The sequence below is a fragment of the Lissotriton vulgaris genome, chromosome 4_1 (assembly GCF_964263255.1).
Source record: "Lissotriton vulgaris chromosome 4_1, aLisVul1.2, whole genome shotgun sequence".
Taxonomy (NCBI): Eukaryota; Metazoa; Chordata; class Amphibia; order Caudata; family Salamandridae; genus Lissotriton; species Lissotriton vulgaris.
In genome coordinates, this window is record NC_141691.1 from 28,374,802 (window position 1) to 28,398,035 (window position 23,234).

At 46.9% G+C, this 23,234-nt stretch overlaps 1 protein-coding gene across 1 annotated transcript in view; it reads right to left on the reverse strand.

Annotated features, from left to right (window-relative positions):
* Nucleotides 1-5,104: 5,104 nt before the first annotated feature.
* LOC147718267 (indolethylamine N-methyltransferase-like) overlaps nt 5,105-23,234 on the reverse strand; it is a 41,868-nt gene continuing 23,738 nt past the window's right edge. Inside the window, exon 3 of the mRNA XM_086966670.1 lies at nt 5,105-5,735. Within this exon, the coding sequence (XP_086822796.1) occupies nt 5,300-5,735 (436 nt within the window). The 3' untranslated portion in view covers nt 5,105-5,299. The remainder of the gene's footprint in view (nt 5,736-23,234) is intronic.

The window sequence follows — 23,234 nt, forward strand, 5'->3', positions numbered from 1 at the left end:
GACTGCTTCTCTTGTACAGATGCCTCCAAGGAAAACGCAACAGTAGAGGACATTGGGACACAATTAGATGAGCAGGAAGGAAAGGACGTGGACTTTATAAAAATAGTCTGGGAAACCCTAAAAAAGCTGCTATCTCCCCTCGACCTGAGACTTTCTCGTATTGAGAACCATCTCTTAGAGGTGGAAAAGAGTATTCTAGCCCTAGCAACTCTTAGTTTGCGAGGTCAGGAAAACAATGGTACTCTAGATGGCAACCCAGCTCCACGAATATCCAACACTACCCCTCCAGTACCACCCTTAATAAGGCCAGTACCCAAACCACGCACAAAGGGCTACGATCACACAGCCCCCAATTCCCCACCTAAGTTATCGAAGCTCCCTATTCCACAACCTACTATACACTACAAAGCAGGAACTGCCCTAAGGCCGAATGCCAATAAGGCTGATTGCCCAACCCCCCAGGGCCCACAAAATAGAACTAATTTTCGTGGGGGTTACATAGATCTCCCCCCAGATGCAAAGCCATATGTGGTGGTATTGACAGGTGTACCGGAAATTGAGAATGACCATCAAGAAAATCACTGGTCCCTGAAGAATAAGGTTATCCACTGGCTGAATGTAAATAGACCGATCCCAAACGGAACGAGAAGTAGAATCCTAATGGTGCGTAGAGTTCCCTGGGTAGGTCCTTCTCGGAAATTCAGTCCAGGTGACTGTATAGTTGTGACCTTTGAGGACCCACATACGGCTCACCACATATGTTCGTGGACTACCTATGGGGAAGACTCAGCCATTGTAGCCAGGCCTTTAACATTCTTTTACCCCCCACGTCCTAACCAAAACTATGGGGGGGAATGGTCATCCGTACGCCACCAGGCCCGTGGAGGGGCAAGAGACAAATGGGAAGTCCCACACAGAATGTGGCTCGGGGCACCAACATCCAATAGGTTTGGTTGTCTGGAAGAGGTAGATTGACTTCCCATGCCTGCTGGTTCTTCACCTCTTGCCAAGGTCTTTGGTCTTTTTGTCTCCTGTGGTTCCTGACCTTTTACCTTTGGCGATTAAACCTGTTGGAAATAGTTCTTATCTTTCTGGCCAACCATCTGTGTATGCTTCGAAAGGAAGGGGGGTGATGGAAAATCTCAACTCCAAAACAGCTCATGATACAGCGCATGATACAGCTACTCTCCCGCTGATCCCCTTAACACCGCACCTATTGGCCCCGCTTATAAGTAAAAGGATCAATGTTGTTAGTACCCATGACACCTGGGTATCCGACCCCACTAAGGAGGAGGTCACCCTAACTTCTTTTGGGGCTGCTGCTGAGGCTATAGTGTTGCTACATGGGCCAAGAAGGTCTAGCTCTGTTCCTGCCCCCCCCTGCATTTGCCCACACACTGGGGCTGAGTGTTGCAGGAAATCCACAGATGAGGCTCCTCAGTTGGAATGTAGCAGGACTTGCACGTAACATCGACCGTCCCGATTGGAATTCCCTTGCGAATCCTTTGGGATTTGTCTATTGCAAGAAACCTGGTCCCTGGAAACTCGACACAGGGTAGGTTATACAACCTATTTTGTGCCTGCATCCCAAGCATCTGGCAGCAAAGGTCGCCCTTTGGGCGGCCTTTTGATCTGGGTTAGTATTGCTCTGGGGCTAACCACAAGGCATATACCCACAAAATCACCCGATCTGCAGAGACTATCAATCCAATGCCAAGGGGGGAAAAAGCTAGAAGTGTTTAACCTCTTCTTAAGGGGGGCAAGGGGTGGCGTCTCTATGTTATCTTCAACAGGAATTGAGGAGGAGCTTGGATCCTGTAATACAGACTCCCTCGTTATACTGGCGGGAGACTTTAATTGTTGTTTCGAACCACTAGCCAGTGAGGACATATTAGATATCTGGGAGGATGATGTCAGGAGAGGGATCCCCTTGCTCTCTCTAAACCCGATTAAAAAATGGACACAGAGTGCTATAGACATTAATGCCCTCTATATGGAATATGACCTTAGAGCAACTAATGGTAGATCCAAGTCTGATACCAGGGGAGCACACACTTTCCATAAGGTGGGGCACACTTCACGAATCGATTATATATTGTTGAACCATAAGCTCTGGGTATATCTTCAAGATATGGAGGTTCTATCGACTTCTGACAGTGACCACAACCCACTAGCCCTGATTCTCACTCCCCCATGGCAAGGCATGATCCCAACTCCGTCACCACATATATGGAAATCGTCCCACGAACTAGTCCCTTCGAACTGTGGTAGGCGGTTAAAATGGAATAAAGTTGCCGCGGATGAGGGAAGGATGGCCCAAGCAAAGTCCATAATGTCTACTGTGGAGATGAGGCTAGATTCATTGGAATTTAGTAATTCTGATGTCTCCAATGTCTTTATAGAAACAACCTTAGCACTAAGTAAGCTGTTTGTTGTCCCGCAGGGAAGAGTAAGGGCCACGAATAGAGTCACGTCTAAGAGTAGAGCTAAATGGTATATTTTCCTACCTGTTGCGCTGCTAAACGTGAATTGATACTAGCAGTGAAATCCAAGGTTCCTGGTCATATTAGCCACGCTAGGAAAAACTATAAAAAAGTCTTAGCTACGGCTAGGGTTGCCTACGAAACCAAATTATGGGACGACTTAATGATGGCTAGTTCAAAGAAAGACTTGAAGGCCTTTTGGGAACTGTTGAGAGCCAGGGATAAACCCGCTGACTCCCTACTGACATGTAACATCACAGGGGAGGCGTGGTTTGCCCATTTTTCCAAGCTTTACTCCCTTCCTGTGGGTTCTTTAGATGCCACGATGGATCTGTTACACCGAGTGCCTGTTGATTATCTAAATGAGGACCACCTTTTTGTCGCCAAGGAAGTTGAAGGGGCAATTAAGTGCCTGGTTGCCAATAAGGCTGCAGGACCTGATGGCATCCCAGGTGACTTAATACGGGCCAACCCGGAGGTGTGGAGCAAACCTATTGCCCTACTTCTGAATGCGGCTCTGATGGGTGGATGTCTGCCTGACTCCTGGAGGGGCGCGGAGGTCGTCCCGATCTTTAAAAAAGGATGCCGGGACGACCCCGCTAACTACCGCCCAATTAGTTTGCTAGATTCCACCCAGAAGATAGCTGGAAAGGTAGTCTTAGGCAGGATCCTACAGTGAGCTGAAGAAAACCAAGTACTGTCATACTTCCAGGCTGGTTTTAGATCCAGAACGGGGACCATCGAACAGACATTCCGCTTATTAATGTTATACTGGAAAGTGGTCGTATTGGGCAAGGGCAGTCTGTACCCCGCATTCATAGTCTTACGATCTGCCTTTGACCTGGTCCCACGTGCCCAGTTGTGGAGTGTCTTGGAGGGTTTGGGTATCCCCTCTTACCTACTTAGCATGCTCATCAAGTTTCACGAGAGTAACTTTGCGCAGATCAGGTGGGGAGATCAGGGCCAAAAAACACCATGTATCCCTGTAGATAGGGGTGTCCGCCAGGGTTGTGTGCTAGCCCCCACTCTGTTTTCACTATATGTTAATGGAGTGGTGGAGCACCTGCTTAAACATCCAGCAGACGCACTTTCGTTGGCTGGCAGAAAAATCCCTACCCTCCTATTTGCAGACGACACCCTCCTGATATCAAAAACTCCAACAGGCCTCCAATCCTTACTCTCTAGTTTTAAGAAATTCTGTGATTCTAGGGGTCTTGCTATTAATGTAGGTAAAACTAAATTCCTGGTCTTAAACCCCCCAAGAAAAAACTGTCATTCCACCCACCTTGGACTCAGTCCCACTCGAAAGGGTAAAAGAGTTCGATTATTTAGGTATCCGCCTCTGTGACTCCATGAACTGGAAGGCCCACAACCAAAAGATCTTTCCGACCCACAAGAGGGTAACAGGGGCCTTGCTGAAGGAACAACGTGCCTCGTCCCTCAAACCAATTGGTGCTGTACTAGACATCTACAGGGCAAGGGTGGTGAGCGCAGCTCTGTATGGGTCTGAATTGTGGGGTGTGCAGAAAGTTGACTTCCTGAGGCACCTAGAAAATAAATTCCACAAAGACCTCATGAGGCTACCACATAGTTCCCCCTCCCTTCCACTCTTATTATATGCGGGCACATGCCCAATAAGTGAGCAGGCGAGGCTTTGTCCCCTTCTCTTGTGGGCATGAATATGGAGGGTACCAGAACTGTCCAGCTATGCTGAAGGCCTAAGGGAACTCCTTTTAACACCTGGCTGGCACAAGGTCCGTTGGCTTAAAGAAGTTAAGCGGCTTCTTTATGACCTGGGCCTTAAAGACGCCCGGGCCAATAGAACTGCCCCCCCCCAAACAGACACTAAAGAAGCTATATTGGTCTTGGGTGGTAAATTGGAGAAACAGTAATTCTAAATTATGTAGATCTACCATAGAATTTCTGATGGTCAATGAGCTCCCCTCTAGAGAACCATACTTAGATATGATCCATAAATCATGAGACACAGCATTATATTTCAAATTTAGGGTCGGTTTATTGCCACCAGGGCAGCTAACAGCAAGCTGGAAACCACTGTTGCAAACTACACCATATTGCCCTTTTTGTGACAATAGGCATGAGTCAGTTGCCCACCTAATGTTTGAGTGCCCAGCCTATACAGCCCCGCGCCGCATGTGGCTGAAACCTCTATGCAGGAATCTTGGCACTAGATCTCACCTGGAGGCCTTACGCATTTTAAGATCTGATGCCCGTCCTTTGTTTGCCTGTTGTTTGGCAAAATTCTTGGGTTGGGCTTGGCGGATCAGATCCGCCAGGCAACTGAGTCTCCCTTAAAATGAATTGTATTGGCACTATTGTTATCCTTATGCTGTTAGCAAATTCTTTTTGCAAATGAGTTTCCCTTAAACCACATTGTGTTTGTCTTATTGTCAATTTATTTGTATTTTAGGAATGGTCAATTTGAATATTTTTAACTGAGGAACAAAATGCTAAAATGTATTGTATTTCTAATATATTTTCTGTATTGTAATGCTTTTATGATATGACTAATATATCGAAATAAAGCTACTACTACTACAACAATTAAAAGAAAAACAGATGGATTCAGGAGTTCTCAACAAGAAATTCATGTCCAGGAGGAAAGATGACATCATTGTTTATTAACAGGATTAATGTATTACTGCTCAATAACAGTTTTACTCACATCATTTAAGAATAATTTTTAAAAAAGTAATAAAGACATCATGGAAAAAATGAAAAATGAATTTGATGCTCACAAGCCTATTTTTCTATCAGTGTTCCTCATAGCAATTTCCTATACATCTATAGGAGGTTTACATGTCTCTATCTTTGCGAGCTTTTAAAAATGCAAGGTATTTAAAATCTGTTTTATCATACAAACATTCTGCTCTCCGAGGATAAATGTGCACTTCCTCAATGACATAACCAGCCCCCTTCAGCGCATCCTTCAGAAAACCCTCATCCATGCAGAAAAGAGGAAACTTGAAGTCGCCGACCATGTAAAATGTTACTTCAAGGGTGACAGTCATTATTAGAAGTCCCCCGGTCTTCAACAGTGTGGAGACATTTTTCAGAGCTTCGCAGAAGGACTTTTTGTTTGTGACATAGTGCTCCAAACAGTGTGCCAAGAGCAAACAGTCAGCCTGTGGATGGATGATGGGAGACAGCGGGTTACTGCACATGACATCATATTTGAGAACTCTTTGGACTTTTCCTTTTAACTTATTTTGCTTCGCAATCCATGGTTCTCTGAAAGCAAAAAGGTAAAATTTGATTAACATGCTTAATCGACTGACATGTTTTTAAAATATGCATAGACATGTCTTAACGGCTGTTGTGTAATAATTTAAAAAAATGTTTTCTGCCTCCATGACCAGTGCTTTACACTTTGTACCACTTTCTGATCAATCTGCAATCTATCACTGGTTTCCTATGAAACATGCTGGTGTCAGTATTGCTTTATTGAATTAGTTCTTTGCTTGACATGTAACTACTCATCCGTCTATCTACTTTTTCACTCATTCATCCATCTATCCACTGTTTCACTCATCCATCCATCTATCCTTTTACGCATCCATCCTTTCATACATCTACTCTTTCACTCCATTTACTCATCCAGCCTTTCACTTTATCCATTCATCTGTCTATCAGTCATCTACCCATCTACCCATCATCCACTCATCACCCATCCATCTATCTACCATCCATCCATCATCCATCTATCCATCCATCTATCCATCCTTCCATCCATCCTTTCTCTCATTCTCCATCCATCCACATGTCCACTCATCAATCTATCCATTCACACTTTCACACATCCATCCATCAACCCTTCCTCACCTTCACTCATATAATATTTATTTCTTATTATATTTTATTTATTTTATGTTATTTATAGAGCGCAACACTCATCCCAAGGGATATCAAGGTGCTGATACCAAATTTACTGATAGTTCTGCAGAACTGACGCTAGAGTGTTGATGCTTAGGGTTTAGAGAATAGGTGTGTTTTTAATTTTTTTCGGAACTGGAGATAGTTAGAGGTATGTTTTAAGTCTTGAGGAAGCTCATTCCTCCTCTTGGCTGCTTTGTAAGAGAATGAACGACCTCCTGTCCTTACTCTATTGATGTGTCTTGTTCTGGTGAGGGATGATTGGAGCGATCGCAAGTTCCTCGTGGGAACATACAATTCGATCTACTCCTGGAGTTTTCTAGGGCCTGTTTTGTGGAGAGCTTTGTGAGTATGGCTGAGCAGTTTGAATACTGCTCTTTGGCGCATCGGCAGCCAATGCAATTTCTTCAAACAGGTTGAAGCAGAGTCAAACTTTCCCTTATTACAGACAAGTTTTGCTGCTGCATTCTGCAGCACTTGTAAACGTGTGAATAGATGCTCATTCATGCCTACAAATAAGGTGTTACCATAGTCCATCAGACTGACCAGCAAGGCTTGTGTTACCGAGCGTCTGCAGTCCAGTGGTGTCCATGGAAACAGTCTGGCAAGGAGTTTCAGGATAACAAAACCTTTGCCAAAGAGGGATCGCACATGTTCCTTCATGGTCAAAGCGTTATCCATGATGATGCCCAGGTTTTTTGTGTGTTGTTTTGGAATGGGGGCATTGCCTGAAGTGGGAGGCCAACAAGTGGCGTCCCACATTCGTTTGGCACCGCCAAACAGTAAGATTTCGGATTTGCCAGCGATCAGCTTCAAGCAATGTGTGTGCATCCACTGGGCCATTTCAGAAAGACAGTAATGCAGTTTTGATTTAGTAATATCTGGTTTTTCATCCAGGGCTACCATCAGTTGCGCGTCATCCGCATAGGAGCCAATGCCAATGCCAATGCCCCACTTCCTACTAATTTTAGCTAATGATGAAATATAGACATTGAATAGGGTGGGACTTAATGAGGCTCCCTGTGGGACACCGCAACTGATGGGACTGGGTTTGGAATTAAATTGGCCGATATGCACTGCTTGTGTGTTGTTACTCAGAAATGAATGTAACCAGCTTAAGGCAGTAGAGTGAATTCCTTTTTCGTAGAGGATATTCAACAGGATATTGTGGGAGACCGTGTCAAACGCTGCCGACAGGTCCAACAGTATCAGAGCAACTGCCCCTCCGTGGTCAGTGCACGATCTGATACTGTCTGACACTGCCAGCAGGGTTGCCTCAGTGTTGTTAGCTCTGAATCCTGCCTGGGAAGGATCGAGAAGATGATTTGTTTCTTAAGACCTTACAAAGGTAGGGCAGCTGAGAAATGGGGCGGTAAATTTTAGGGTTAAGGACATCCGTCCCTGCTTTTTTTAAAAGGGGGATTACTGAGAAGTGTTTTCATAAATCCGGGAAGATGGCAGTACTTAGGGATTTGTTAAAAAGCTTGGTGATCAGTTGGCAGAGCGTGGAGGCAATCTGTGAGAAAATGAAGTGGGGACAAGGGTCCGATGGGGATTCTGATTTTACTGTACTCATAGCTTTCAGAACCTCATCGGCTGTGAGGGGCTTAAAGCTGCACAGGGTTGATGTGGCTTCCGAGTAGGGAGTTGACAAGACTGTGTTTATTGCGTTGGTTTTGCTATGGGAGCTCTGGGGACTGAAAGTGGTGTAGATCTTTCTTATTTTTTCAGTAAAGAAAACACAAATTCTTTCACAGGCCTCTACCGAGGGGGTTAGATTTTGAGTCTTACTGGACGGATTATTGAGTTCCTTAACAATTCTAAAAAGTTCTTTGGCTGAGTTGCAGCTCTTATTGGTGCGCTGGGAATAGTAGGTTTTTTTTGTAGTCTTTATGGTGTCAAGTCAAGTCAAGTCATAACACTTATATAGCGCACTACATACCCAGAGGGTTTCAAGGCGCTTAGGAAGGGGAGGTGGATTATTTGTCAAATATCCACGTTTTAAGCTGCTTTCTGAACGCTAGGTGATTCTGGGTGAGGCGAAGGTAAGCGGGGAGTGAGTTCCATGTTTTGGCAGCCAGGTATGAGAAGGATCTGCCTCCCATGGTGGTCTTGTTGATGCGAGGTACAGTGGCGAAGGCTTGGCTGGAAGAGCGCAGTTGGCGGGAGGGGGTGTAGAAGGACAGTCGAAAGTTGAGGCAATCTGGTCCGATGTTGTAGAGTGATTTGTGTGCGTGGGTAAGCAGTCGGAAAGTAATCCTCTTATTGACGGGTAGCCAGTGGAGGTCTTTAAGGTGACCAGAGATGTGTTCGTTGCGTGGGATGTCTAATATGAGCCTGGCTGAGGCGTTTTGGATTCGTTGTAGTTTCTTCTGGAGTTTAGCGGTGGTACCTGCGTAGAGGGTGTTTCCGTAGTCCAGTCGGCTCGTGACTAGAGCGTGGGTGACTGTTTTCCTTGTTTCGGAGGGGATCCAGCGAAATGTTTTTCTGAGCATGCGAAGAATGTTAAAGCAGGAAGAGGATACGGCGCTGACTTGTCTGTTCATTGAGAGTGAAGAATCCAGGATGACGCCAAGGTTCCGTGCGTGGTCTGTCGGGATGGGTGCATTTCCGAGGGCTTCCGGCCACCAGGAGTCGTCCCATGCAGAGGGGGATTTACCTAAGATGAGGACTTCTGTTTTGTCTGAGTTCAGTTTCAGACGGCTTTGTTTCATCCATTCGGCGACTTCTTTCATTCCTTTGTGTAGGTTAGTTTTGGCGGTGCTGGGGTCCTTGGTGAGAGATAGGATCAGTTGAGTGTCATCCGCGTAAGAGATGATGTTGAGGTTGTGTTGGCGGGCGATGGCCGCGAGGGGGCTCATGTATACGTTGAAGAGGGTGGGACTGAGTGAGGATCCTTGTGGTACGCCGCAGATGATTTCAGAGGCCTCGGACTTGAATGGTGGGAGGCGGACTCTCTGGGTTCTTCCGGTGAGGAACGAGGTGATCCATTCCAGTGCCTTTCCTTGGATTCCGATGTTTCTGAGGCATTGTAAAAGGGTGCTGTGGCAGACTGTGTCGAAGGCTGCAGAGAGGTCGAGGAGGATGAGGGCGACTGTGTCTCCATTGTCCAGTAGAGTTCGAATGTCGTCTGTTGCTGCGATGAGGGCGGTCTCAGTGCTGTGTTTGGCTCGGAAGCCAGATTGTGAGGGGTCGAGTGATTTGTTGGCTTCGAGGAAGGCGGAGAGCTGGTTGTTGACAGCTTTCTCGATGACTTTGGCCGGGAATGGAAGAAGTGAGATGGGGCGGTAGTTTTTGAGTTCGGTGGGGTCTGCTGTTGGTTTTTTCAGAAGGGCGGTGAGTTCAGCGTGTTTCCAGTCTTCTGGGAAGGTAGCGGAGTTGAAGGAGCAGTTGATGACGTCTCGGAGGTGCGGAGCTATGACGGAGTCTGCTTTGTTGAAGATGTGGTGGGGGCATGGGTCTGTGGGGGATCCAGAGTGGATGGAATTCATCAGGCGGATGGTGTCCTCAGTGGAGATTGGGTTACAGGCGTTAAGGGTGTTAACGGGGGGAGGATGGTCAGCTGATGGTAGGGTGGGTTGCCTTCCGGGTTGGTTGTCAAAGCTGTTGTGGATGTCAGCAATCTTGTTGTGGAAAAAAGAGGCTAGGGAATCGCAGAGGGTTTGAGAGGGGGTGATGTCGTTGGAGTTGGCCGAGGGGTTGGAAAATTCCTTGACGATGTTGAAAAGTTCCTTGCTGTTGTGGGCGTTGTTGTCAAGTCGATCTTTGAATGCTGTTTTCTTGGCTTTTCGGATCAGTTGGTGGTGAGTACGGATGGCGCTTTTGAAGGCGTCCTTGTTGCTGGTGGATGGGTCTTTTTTCCAGGCCTTTTCAAGGGAGCGGCACAGTTTCTTGGATTTCTTGAGGTCGTCGTTGAACCATGAGGCCTTCTTGAAGCCAAGTTTGTGTTGACGTTTTTTCAGTGGTGCTAAGGTGTCGGCGGTGTTGGATAACCAAACGGTGAGGTTGGAGGCGGCTTCGTTGGCGTTAGAAGAGAGGGCTGGGGAGGATTGAAGGAGTGATGTGGAGATCTGCTCTGTGGTGATTTTTTCCAGTTTCTTTGCAGAGTTGGTTGGGGGTGGTTGATGGGTTTCGGCTTGTTGTAGATGAAGTGAACGCAGCTGTGGTCAGTCCAGAGGAGATCCGTAGTGTGGCTGAAGGAGACATGGTTGCTGGAGGTGAAGATGGGGTCGAGAGTGTGACCTGCGATGTGGGTGGGGGAAGTGACCAGTTGTTTAAGTCCGAGGTTGGCGAGGTTGTCCAAGAAGGTGGCGGTGTTGCGGTCGTTGATCTTTTCAAGGTGGAAGTTGAGGTCTCCCAGAAGGATGTAGTCTTTGGAGGGGAGCGCGTGTGGAGTGATGAAGTCCGTGATGTCTTCACTGAATTTTGCGCGTGGTCCAGGTGGTCTGTAGAGGAGGGTGCCTCTGAGTGTGGTCTTGGGGTCGATGTGGATCTGGAAGTGAAGGTGTTCGGAGTTGGCGAGGTTGGCATCAGAGCTGGTTGAGATGCGGATTGTTTTCTTATGGACGATAGCGATTCCACCTCCTGTATGGACGGTGCGGTCCTTGCGTGTGATCTTATAGTCATCAGGGATAGCGATGGCGATGTCAGGGGCGGAGGAAGCGTTCATCCATGTTTCCGTTAGGAAGGCGACGTCAGGAGAGATGGTGTCAAGTAGGTTCCAAAGGTCAATGGCGTGCCTGTGGACCGAGCGGGTGTTGAGAAGGATGCATTCTAGGTGGTTGGGGTCGGGAATCTGTGGTGTGGTCGTAGCGGAGATGTTGTCGGTGCCGCTAAATTTGCAGGAGAAGCAGGAGAACGGTCCATGGGTGCGTCCAGGAGCGGCTTGGACGCAGTTGGGGGCGCGACCGGGGTCAAGGGCTAGGAGGGTGGCGGCATCATAGGTAATGCGGGAGGGCTGTGGAGCGCGAGGGGCAGGGGGTCTGGCGCTGGGCGCGGACGGGCGTAGACGGGCGTAGACGGGCTTACCTTTGGCGCACCTTCGGCGTGTTCGAAGCGCGTGGACGCTGCGCGTGGAGGCATTGGCCATAAATGGAGGGTGGAGGGGGCGGAGCGTGGGAGGGTCAGCAGCTGGGAGGCGGTAGCGGGGAGGAGGGGCAGGGAAAACAACAACAGCAAGCAAGATGGAGGTCAGAGGGGAGGCGAGGCAGGGGCAGTAGGTCGCCAGCGAAGAAAATAAATCCAATAATGCACGTTGCTGCCAGGTGGGCCAATACAGTGAAATGCAGTGCAGGGCGGGCGGCGCTACAGTCACAAGCGCTGAGGGCAATGAGATTAAACAAAACACTGCGCAAATTTGAGAAAAGCAGGTGAGCCGATTTTAAACACGGCGCTGTTTAGTCTAATGCAGGCGATACCACTGAAATAAATGATGCAGGCGATACCGTGAGGTTGAATTCAGGAGTGCGATCCCCAGCAAGATAGCAGCAGTACAGGGAGAGGAGCAAGGAAGGAGCAACCGGTCAGGAGCGAGTCCGGGCGGTCACAGGGGCTGAGAGGACGAGGTAGGCTCTGTGAACGTGGGTGGGAGGGTCAGCAGCTGGGAGGCGGTAGCGGGGAGGAGGGGCAGGGAAAACAACAACAGCAAGCAAGATGGAGGTCAGAGGGGAGGCGAGGCAGGGGCAGTAGGTCGCCAGCGAAGAAAATAAATCCAATAATGCACGTTGCTGCCAGGTGGGCCAATACACCCTCTTGAGTCTTTTTAATTGTGGGGTATACCATTTTTCCGTATGGGGCCGTTTCTGGGGTTTCCGAATAGGGGCCAGTTTATCTAGTGTTTGGTAAATCTCAGTTTCAAGGGTGGCTGTGTCTGCACATACTGTGGTGTCATCTGAGAACTCTATATTAGCGCCTGAAAAATGTGTTTCAAAGGTGGATTCATTAACTAGCCTCCAAGCTCGATTAGAAATCTGGTGAGTTACCCTGGATTTCGTTGATTCGGTGGGTAAGCCTAGTGTAAAAACTATGAGAGAATGATCTGTCCAGGGTAGGGGCATGATCTCATGAATGTCTGTGGCTTTGTGGTTAGAGAAGAGAAATTGGAGCGTATGACCAGCTGTATGGGTCGGTCCTTCTATCCACTGTTTAAGATTAAGGATCCTCATATCACTCTCCAGTTGGGAGACAGCTGGAATGTCTTTTTTCTCATAGTGCATATTAAATTCTCCAATTACTAGGTAATTATTATATTTTAGGCAAGTTGGGAGAAGTTGAGTGAGTAATTTAGTGCTAAGGTTGGCTTGTTGGCCGGGGGGGTTATAAATTACTGTTCCTGCTAGGATGGTGAGCCCTTCATGGAGTAATTGGAAAGGGAGAATTTGATGTTCATTGTAGGAGGTTGCTTGCACCTGAAGACAAGTCAGATAGTCTTTAAATATGATAGCAACCCCTCCTCCCCTTCTTTCAACTCTGGCTTGTTTGATAATTTCATAGTTGCTGGGTAGTGCATTGACCAGGTCTGGGGAGTTAGTATCGTTCAGCCAAGTTTCGGTTATAAAAGCCTGATCGGGTTTCTTTTCATTCAGAAGATCCCATCTGTCGATGGCATGCTTAGAAAGGGATCTTGCATTGAAATATGAAGAGAAGTTTAGGGTGATCGCGGCTCTTCTAACTGCCTGGCTGATATTGGCCCATGCTTGACCATTTGCAAGCAAGGCAAGAGATTGGACCATATGAAAGTCCGGGGCAGGTCAGAGTATACTGTCCGGGGTTATAGCAAGGTTTGGGTGCATGGGCCAGCAGCTCATTCACGAATAGCTGATGGTGATATGGGGGATCTAATACCACCGGCAGGGGGTGTGGCCCCTGGTCCCGGTCGGTCACGGACGGGCGCAGACGAGCTCGCCTTAGGCGCGCCCGCTGTGCTCGTCTGCTGCGCATCCGCCAGAACACGGGTTAAGTAGCGGGAAGCACGGGCTCCTGGCTCCGCCCTCCCGCTCGCAGGTGATACACAGTGATTGCTCTGCCTACTTCCCCTTTGCTCTCCACTCAATCGGCACTCAGACGTGGTGGACCAGAGCTCGGGATTCGGCAGCCAAAAGAATCAAGGTACAAGGGAATAGCCTAATTTGCTGCCTTCCTTTCCAGTTTTTTAAAAATATTTTGCAAGTAAGCAAAAATTTTAAACCGCAACTGATGTGCAAATACGCTATTTCAGACAGTTTTCAAAGTGAAGCGATGCGCGATCAGCAGCAGAAGCTTTACCAGGTATAATATTCTATCCATCCATCCATTCATCCATCCTTCCATCAATTCATCCATCCATCCATCCATCCATCCATCCATCCATATATATTCATCCATCATCCCTCCACCCATCTATCCATTCATCCATCCATCTACCATCCTTCAACTCACCTACCCAGTCTATCAATGTGTCCATACATCCAAACATTGAATCTGTCTTTTATTCCAGCCGTACATGCCATTCATCCATAAATCCATCCATTTATCCATCCATTCTTTCTCTCAACCTCCATCCATATACCTTTTCACTCATCCCTCCATTCACCTCTTCTCTCATCCATGTTTACCTCCATTGTTTCACTCATTAATCCATGCATTTATCCATCCACCCGTTCACTCACCCATTCATTCACCAGTTCGCTCACACATTAATCAAGCCACCCACCTACCCTTTCACTCATCCATCTATTTACTAATTTTTCATCTCCTCCATCCATGCTTTCACTCATCTTTTTATGCTTTCTGTCATCCATCCTTGCAAACTGTCCGATCACCCAGTCTTTTACTCCATCCATCCATTCACTCCTATGTACATCCATTAACCTGTTCATCATCCATTCTTTCACTCACTTATCCATCAATCCTCTCATCATCCATCCAACCTTTCAATCATCCATCCATTCACTCTTTCAATTAACCATCTATCCTTTCACCCATTCTTCCTGCCTTTCACTTGTCCTTCCTTACATCAATTCGCTCACTCATTTGTCCATGTATCTATCCATCTACCCCTTCACTAACCCATCTATCCATGATTTCAAATCCATCCATCCATGTATCCATGTATCCGTTCACCCTCCTACCCTTTCAATTTAATTATGAGCCTTTGTCTGCCAAGTTGCAGACCAAGGAGGCACATCACCCCTGCTCAAACCACCTTCTAGGTAGGGGTTGGAGTAACTTGTGTAATCTATTGTAATGTAATCATGCAGAATTACACAAGAATTGCACAAGATTACACATAATTTAGCATCAGAATGCTGAAAATTGAAATTACTCTGATAATTCCAGCAAAAGTAAAGTTACACCCTGGACTATTTCTAAGTAAGCCTTAGTGCAATGTAAATATTTTCTATAAAGAAATGGTTTAAATATTACACAAACAAAATGTTGCTGCTTTTTAGCACAAAATGCATTGACGTGTAATGGCCTAATCTTGGGCACGTCACAAAACAATCATGAAATGCTACAAATCATGTGTGATTACACCGGTGTAAACAAACTTTCAGTCAGTATTCTGACAATAATATTCTGCTACTGCACTACATAGAGGTATTCAAATCCCAACATTCCCTAAGTGCCAAGTCCCTCAAGCTTACCTTTGCCACCAATCTCACCTTTATGGAACACATCAACAAGAAAAACAAGTTGATATACCAGCACTCTCTGCAAAGGAAAGTGAATGTTCCTCCCAAAATACTAATTCAGAGCTGTTGTTTAACCCTTTGTACACTGAGATCTGCAGGGGAGCTTCACCCTTCTTCATGTTCTCCTCGACACCACACTGCTCCCCCTAAAAGCTTCCTTTTATCTAAACCAGCTCCATGTTCTGGACACCATCATCTTCAAAGCCAGCTGAATGACCTGCAAAGATGTTACATAGTGCACTTCTAAATATCTGGCTGACAAGGTCACCACCTCCACTGAGAAATATGAATGCAAATGATTATTCAGCAGTGCACCCAGGATCTTCATACATCCTGGATACATTAGGACCACCTAAACATTGCCTCAGTTGATGAAAAATCTGGAGACAAATAACATAACACCATGGTACTATGTGTCCTCTTGCAGTCCAGGGCCACTCCTTTTTCAACCACTTCTTGATTGAAACTTTGGCTTTCATTAAATATGGGCCTAAACTATCTTACACTAATCCTGAGCAGAGTTCGCGAAATTGCAATACGTGAAACTCCACAAAGTGGTAAAAAATCTCCACTGTGCTACGCTGAGCTCTGCAAGTGGTTGCGTGCAATAGAAAAATGCAGTTCGCTGCGATTTAAGTCCGCACTGCACAATCATCACGAATGGCACTATGCAGAACACTAGCAGGCGCTGCTTCCTTTCTGCCGCTCAAGTAGATTTTTACTCGAGCAGCAGCTTTCTCAATGCTAACGGGCATGCTCTCAACGCAAGCGGTCGCAAGCATACACAACCACTTGCAATGAGAACCCTGACCCCCCTGCGTTGAGAAATCTCACCAGGAGGTTTATTTTCCATGCTCGCGCTCACCAACTAACAAATAATAATTTTAACTGTGTCTGTTTTTAAATAATTTGCTTAGACTTAAATTAGCTTGAAGGAGCAACAGTGTAAAAGGCATTTCACTTACGTTTGCATGTCCGGGTAAAGTAACCCTTTCAATCAATCAATCAGGACATTTTTAAGCGCTCTACATACCCGTGAGGGTCTCAAGGCTCTGGGGGGGGGGGGGGTGCTGCCACTGATCGAAGACCGAAGGCCTTAAGATGACTTCTGAAGGCCAGGAGGGCTTGGGTCTGCTTTAGGTTGGTGGGGAGGGTGTTCTAGGTCTTTGCGGCGAGGTGGGAGAAGGATCTACCACCGGCGGTTGTTCTTCAGATGCACGGCACTGTGGCAAGGGTTAGGCCAGCGGAGCAGAGCTTGCGGGTTGGGCGTAGAAGGTGAGTCATTTGTTGAGGTAAGCTGGGCCAGTGTTGTGGAGGGCCTTATGTACATGGATGAAGAGCTTGAAGGTTATCCTCTTGTTGACTGGGAGCCAGTTTAGGTCTCTCAGGTGGGGTGTGATGTGTCTGCGGCGGGGGATGTCGAGGATCAGTTGTGCTGACGCGTTCTGGATGCATTGCAGCCATCTCAGGAGCTTGTTTTATGTTCCTGCGTAGAGGGCATTTACGTAGTCCAGCCTACTGGAGACGAGGGCCTGTGTTACTGTTCTTCTCATTTCATTGGGGATCCACTTGAAGATCCTGCAGAGCATTCGTAGGGTGTTGAAGCAGGATGAGGAGACAGCGTTGACCTGTTTGGTCATGGAGAGGGTGGAGTCAAGAATGACCCCCAGGTTGCGTGCGTGGTCAGTGGGTGTCAGGGCTGTTCCAGTGATGTCGGCCACCAGGAGTCATCCCAGGCTGAAGGGGTGGAGCAGAGGTTGAGGACTTCCATCTTGTCCGAGTTAGGCTTCAGTCTGCTGTTCCTCATCCATTCGGCGATGGCCTTTATTCCTTCGTGGAGGTTAGTTTTGGTGGTGTGAGGGTCTTTGGTGAGGGAGATGAGCAGCTGGGTATCGTCGGCGTAGGCGATGATGTTGAGGTTGTGCTGATGGGTGACGTAGGCGAGGGGAGCCATGTATATGTTGAACAGCGTTGGGCTGAGGCAGGAGCCCTGGGGTACGACGCAGATGATCTTGGTGGTGTTGGAGCTGAAGGGGGGGAGGCAGCCGCTCTGAGTTCTGCGGGATAGGAAGGATGTGGTCCAGTCTAGGGCCTTCTCTTGGATCCGGGGTAGTGTAGGCGTGTTCGTAGAGTTTGGTGACAGACCGTGTAGAAGGCAGCAGACAGGTCCAGGACTATCAGGGCTGCTGTGTCTCCATTGTCGAGCAGGGTCCTGATGTCGTCGGTATCGGCGATGAGGGTGGTTTTGGTACTGTGGTTGCTGGGGAAGCCGGACTAGGATGGGTCCAGGGTGTTGTTGTCCTCGAGCTATGGGGTCAGTTGCTTGTTGATGATTTTCTCGGTGACCTTTGCAAGGAACAGGAGCAGGGAGATGGGGTGGAAGTTCTTGAGGTCCCTTTAAAGTCCTAATGTGTGTTATCGCTTAAAATTGTTTGTCAATATTCCTGAATGTTTACCCTTGGTAACTTTTTTTTAGATATAACCTACGGACAGGTTTGGTGAGGACCGTAATATTGAGGCCTAAACATTGACTAACACAACATTCTGTCCTCACCCATTGGAATTAATAGAAAATCTACACCTGCTCGAGTGATGGTTTTACAAATTTTATTTGGGCCACAATATGTATGTCAGAAGATATTTTTGTTATCGATATTGTTACATACAGCCAAGGCTTTGTCTGGAAAGCTGGTTTACTATATTTGTACCCATAGTGTGGCTTGTTTGCGGTTATTGTTAACACTTCCTGTAGAGCATTACATGATAACCCTGGACTTCAGATGTGTCTTGGACTTGCCTGCAGATACAGCTTTCCATTGGCACCAGTGTTGCTTTTGTTAAGGATGTCCAACCATGCAGAATAACTAACAAGAGGGAGGGTGCACTCAATTGATCCTCTATACCATCTACTAAAGCATGGTGTGCATGAATGGTTCAAATATCACAAGTGATTAAACCACAAGTACAGGATGTGGCTTGCTTCTTCATTGGACACTTACCCAGATCACCTAATGTGAATTGGAGTTATATAAAGCTTCTGATGTGGAACTATTGAGTGTTCTAATAGTGTGGTAAACCTTGGCTGAAGAGCCCATGTGGGAGTCACCAGAATTGGTGTGTGAGATGTCTACCTGAGTTTCCAAACCAGAAATGGAAGGAGAGGTAGAAGAGGAGAAGCATAAGCAAACATCCCTGACCAGTTGATCTATAGGGCATTGCCTTTGGAGAGACAGTGTGGTAACATGGAGGCAAATTCTGGGCATGTTAAGTTCTCTGCTGTGGCAAATAGGTCTATTTGTGGGAATCCCAATTTTTGTAAATACGGAAGGAGAACATGTGTGTGAAGTTCTCATTTGGCTGAGGAGATGGCAAATATGTTGTCTGTCCCTGGAAGATATTGTGCCAGGAGTTGGATCTTGTGAAGAGTTGCTCAATCCAAATGGTCTGAGAAAAGTGTGACACCTGTAAAAGGTTTGTCCTCCCTGTTTTTGTATGTAGTAAATTGTTGTCATATTGTCTGTCCGGACTAGGACAACGTTCCCTATCAGATGAGGTAGAAATGATTTTAACACTAGCTGAACTGCTTCGAGTTCCAAGTAGTTGATGTGATGGTTCTGTTAGGTGGTGTCCCAAAAACGCTGAAGTTATAAATGTTGTATGTGTGCACCCCACCCTCTAAAATATGCGTCTGCTGTGATCACGACTTGTAGATGCATTTGAGTGTTTACAATGGCTTCTATATATGGTTGAATTTGAGTGGGCTGAAGATGAGAGTTTTGTGCATTGCTTATAAATCCTAGCTGATGGAGAAGGTTTATGGTGATTTGTGTGTGTCACACATTTGGGATGTGTGTTGGCTTTTATGAGCCAATCGTCTATGTATGGGAAGACATTCATTTGTTGTATTTGTAGATATGCTGCTTCCACTGCAGTTCATTTTCTGAGCACTCTGGGTGCTACTCCGAATGGAAGTACACTGAACTGCTAATAATTTTTTTCCTGTCACAAATCTGAAGTATTTGCAATGTGCTGGGTGAATGGGTATATGAGAGCATATGTCATTTAAGTCTAGTATTGAAATAAAGTCGCCTTGCTGCAAAATTGAAAGTGCTTGTTGCAGTGTAACCATATGGATGTGTTCTGATGATATGTATATGTTTAATGGCCCGAGATCTAAGATTGGTCTTAATGAACCATCCTTTATGGTAATTCTGAAGTGTAGTGAATATACCCATGATTGTTGTTGAAGTAATGGAACAGGTTCTATAGCTTCTTTTGTTAACAGCGCTTGTACTTCTTGGTTGAGCAGATGTATGTGCTCTAAAGACAGTTTGTGAATACAAGGTAGAATGTTGGGAGGGTTGCTTGTGAGCACCAGGCAATAACCAGGTTGGATAATGTCCAACACCGATTTGTGTGTTGTTATTGATTGCCAGGCAATAAATGACCAGGGGATGTGATAGAAAGTCATTGTTTGTGAGTGGAGGGAGAGGTGCATATTGGTGTACTTATACCTCTTCCTTTAAAGTTGTTACCTCTATATCCAGCTTTATCGAATCCACTAGAGGGGGACCATTGTGTTTGTGTTTAAAATGAGGATGTGCTGGCATCTGTAGTATGAGTCCTGGAGCCCCCTCTGTAAAAGGAGCGATGAAAGGTACCCCTAGTAGAAGGAGACTGAAGTTCTCCCATTGTTTTTACCCTTTCTGTGTCCTTTTTACATTTTCTCTTGAGGTTGGTCAATTTGAGCCCCAAAGAGATGTTCCTTATCAAATGGTGGATTAAAAATAGTTTATTGAACTAAATTCTGGTTTGAAACCAGAATTCCTGAGACATGCATATCTCCTGAGTAAAATGTGGGTATTGACTCCTCTAGCTGCAGTAGATGCAGCATCTAAAGCACATCTGCTCCTTTTTCTTGTGTTCTTCCGGGAGATATTGTAATAGTTCTTCCAACTTATCAAGTGTGTCCTATCATACCTAGCTGATAGGATTTGTGTATTGGCTATGCACCAATGATTGGTTGATTGAGCATCTACTCTTTTCCTAGAGACATCTATATATTTGTATTCTTTATAAGGAGTCAGTGCGTCCCCTTAGGTTTGTGAATTTGCCTTTTTACAAGGCAGCTGTTGCTAAATAAAAACAGGGTCCGATGGAGGGGTATTATATTTTTTATTCACCATAGGTGTTAGGATACATGCTCTAACTGGATCCTTCAAAATTTCATCAGCACACCTCTTCATACCAATTAACCTAGGTAAGGTCTGTGATGTGTTCTATTTGTGTTTCCCTGGGTTTCAAATAGGAAATCCTCTTTTAGGGCTACTTCAAGTAAACCTACAGCGATGTTCGGGTGACACGGGCCAATCCTGTCGCGGCCCTCACAGCGAGCCTCTGCAAACACCCGGGAGTCAGCCAATTAATTAATTAATTAATTAATTGTGTGCTTATATAGCGCTGGAATCACTCCCGAAGGGGTACCTCCGCGCTTCGACCGCTGCGAAACCCTTCCTGGCTTCCCTGAGAGATGGTCCCTTAATGGGTATCTCCAGAGTGAGACCAGGCATCCCCGGCGGTCTGGTGGGGCCGTTAGTGAAGATGAGGCAAGCTTGTGCCCAGAGTTGCCGAGTGTGATCGCTGATCAGAGTGGGCACCGAGGCGAGAGAATTATCGAGTCCGCTGACCTTGGTCCAGAAACCTGCCGCGTCGGGAATCGAACCCTGGTCCCGGGCCGTCCTCTGCTCTCGGGTCTGCCGCCTCTAACCAGTGAGCCACACTACTTCAATGGCAGTGCGGCTCCCGGGACGAGCCCCTAGTGACGCGCTAGCCTCCAACCAAAGACGGCGCGACTCGGGTGATGATGCGGCGGCACTGGGAACATTCCCAGCGTGGCGATAGTGAGGGGGCTCGACTCTCTCAACCAATGGGAGAGCAGATGCTTTGATCTTTCTCCGCGTTCCCCGGCCAAGGGCTCTGATGTTCGTAGGCCCCGGGCAGCAGCGGTGAAAAGCGGCACGGCTGATTTTGGGCACAGATCGGGGTTAGGCCACTCACAAGGCCACCAGATCGTTTGGGGGTGATTTCTCACGTAGGCAGGCACAACAAGCCTCCGGCCACCCTCAAATATGTGCCGATGAGCACATCGATCCTTCCACACAATCAGCAGTTAAAATCACGCACTGGGAGCAATCACAGCACGATCTTCTTCAGCATTTTGGAAATGCTTGGGAACCTTTTAACTCTGGGTTTCAGGACAGGAGGCCAGCTCTTCTCAGGCCCTTGGAGATTCTTGAAGAGACACAGCACACAGCAAAGTCTTGGTAGTTTCAAGCAGGTAGGGACACAGCACACAGCAAAGCCCTTCTTCTTCTCTCCTTCAGTTGGACAGCAGACCAGGTCAGCCCTCAGAGCACACAGCAAGGCAGTCTTCCTTCAGTTCCTTCAGTGGTCCTTCTTTGTGGCAGAGGTTCCTCTTGATTCTAGAATCTGAAAATCTGATGTCAGGGGTCCTTCTCTTATACCCCTAAAAGTATTTGAAGTCTTTGTGCAAGTGGGCCCTGAGCCCGGTCTAAACCAGTTCTGGGTGTTGCTGGAAAACTGGGCTTCCTGGTTTCTTCCTTCCTTTCAGTGTGAGGGGCAGAGGTGACAGCCACCCAGAAGGAGGTGGAGCCAGCATTGTGGCAGGCAGGCACAGCCCTATTCACTCCCAGGTGCTATCTCCTCCCACCACTCTAGTTGCAGATGCAAATTTAAACCACGCTCTGACTCAGACAAGCTCCTGGGGGCTCCCCAGCCCCTGTCACCCTCAAACCAGACAGTCAATCCACAAGCAGGCCCAGGCACACAGAAAGGTTAGACAAGAGAACAGCCACTTTCTAAAACTACTGTTATCAAACACAGAATTTAAAAACAACCTTTCCGAAAAGATGTGTTATTAAATTCTGAGTCCAGAAATATCAATCACTTACGTCCCATATTGTTCCTATGGGAAGATAGGGTGTTATCCTTTGGGACCAGCCTCCCCCATCTTAGTCCTTGGAGCAAGATAACCTTGCAGCAGTGAGCACACAAAATGGCTGCTGTTCACTACCAAAGCATGTTACCTGCACTAGTACATGCTCTACCTTTCTTATACACTGCACCCTGCCCAGGGGGGGTACCTTGAGCCTTCCATAGGGGTAACCAATGTGTACATAAAGGGAAGGGTTAGGCTCAGCCAGTGGGGACACTGGCCAGGAGGACATGGCAGTTTACTGACTGCACACAGGTACTGCAGTGGTAGACCGGAGGCACATTTTAGGGCTACTCATGTGGGTGGCACAATCAGTGCTGCAGGCCCACTAGTAGCATCTATCATCACCAGCCCTGATACATCCAGTACACTTTACTAGGGACTTCGTGGTGATACAAATATGCCAATCAGGAACATCCAATCAATATGACAATTTCCATAAGGATCACTTACACTCTGGCACTGGACAGCAGTGGCAGAGTGTCCAAAGAATCTAAACCAGCAAAAACGAAATCCAGCACAGCATCAAAAATACAGGAGGCAGAGGCAAAAATATAGGGGAAAACCACGCCAAGGGTGTGAGGTCTAACACACCGCATACTAAGTGGTTGCCCTAGCAACTCCTGTTCATGCAGTATTATCATCAGGAGGGAGGTTTTAGCTGGGTATTGATTTAGGTCTGTATCTCCAGGTGAGCCTATATTGTCTTCATCCTACAGATAAGGTGGTGGCTGATTGTAGGTATCATCATCATCTACTATATCAGGATTTGTATTTGGCGAGCCCGTAGTGTAATGTGCTTCTTGAGGGTTATCTTATTTCCAGTGACTATTTTCCCCTTGGAAGTTGGTACGGTTGGCTTAGTTGTCATGTGGCCAGTTTATTCTGCTTTGGATCCAGCTTTTATCTCATTGTCTCCAAAATAGGCTCCAATGGTTTTAAAGAAGCTTCTTTTTGTTGTGGCCTTCAAATTTTCAGTGCCAAGCTGAATTGATACTATTTCTCTTTGGAATCGTAATGTTTGGAGCTGAAGGGGTATCATCTCAGCTCGAGCCTGAACCACAAAGCTTGACTGGCAGATCTGGGAAGCGGGGTATTGTACCCAGAGTCTCAGAGCCAACCATGGCATGTTGGCAGTGGTGGCTCAATAGCCTTTTGTTGGTTAGAGTG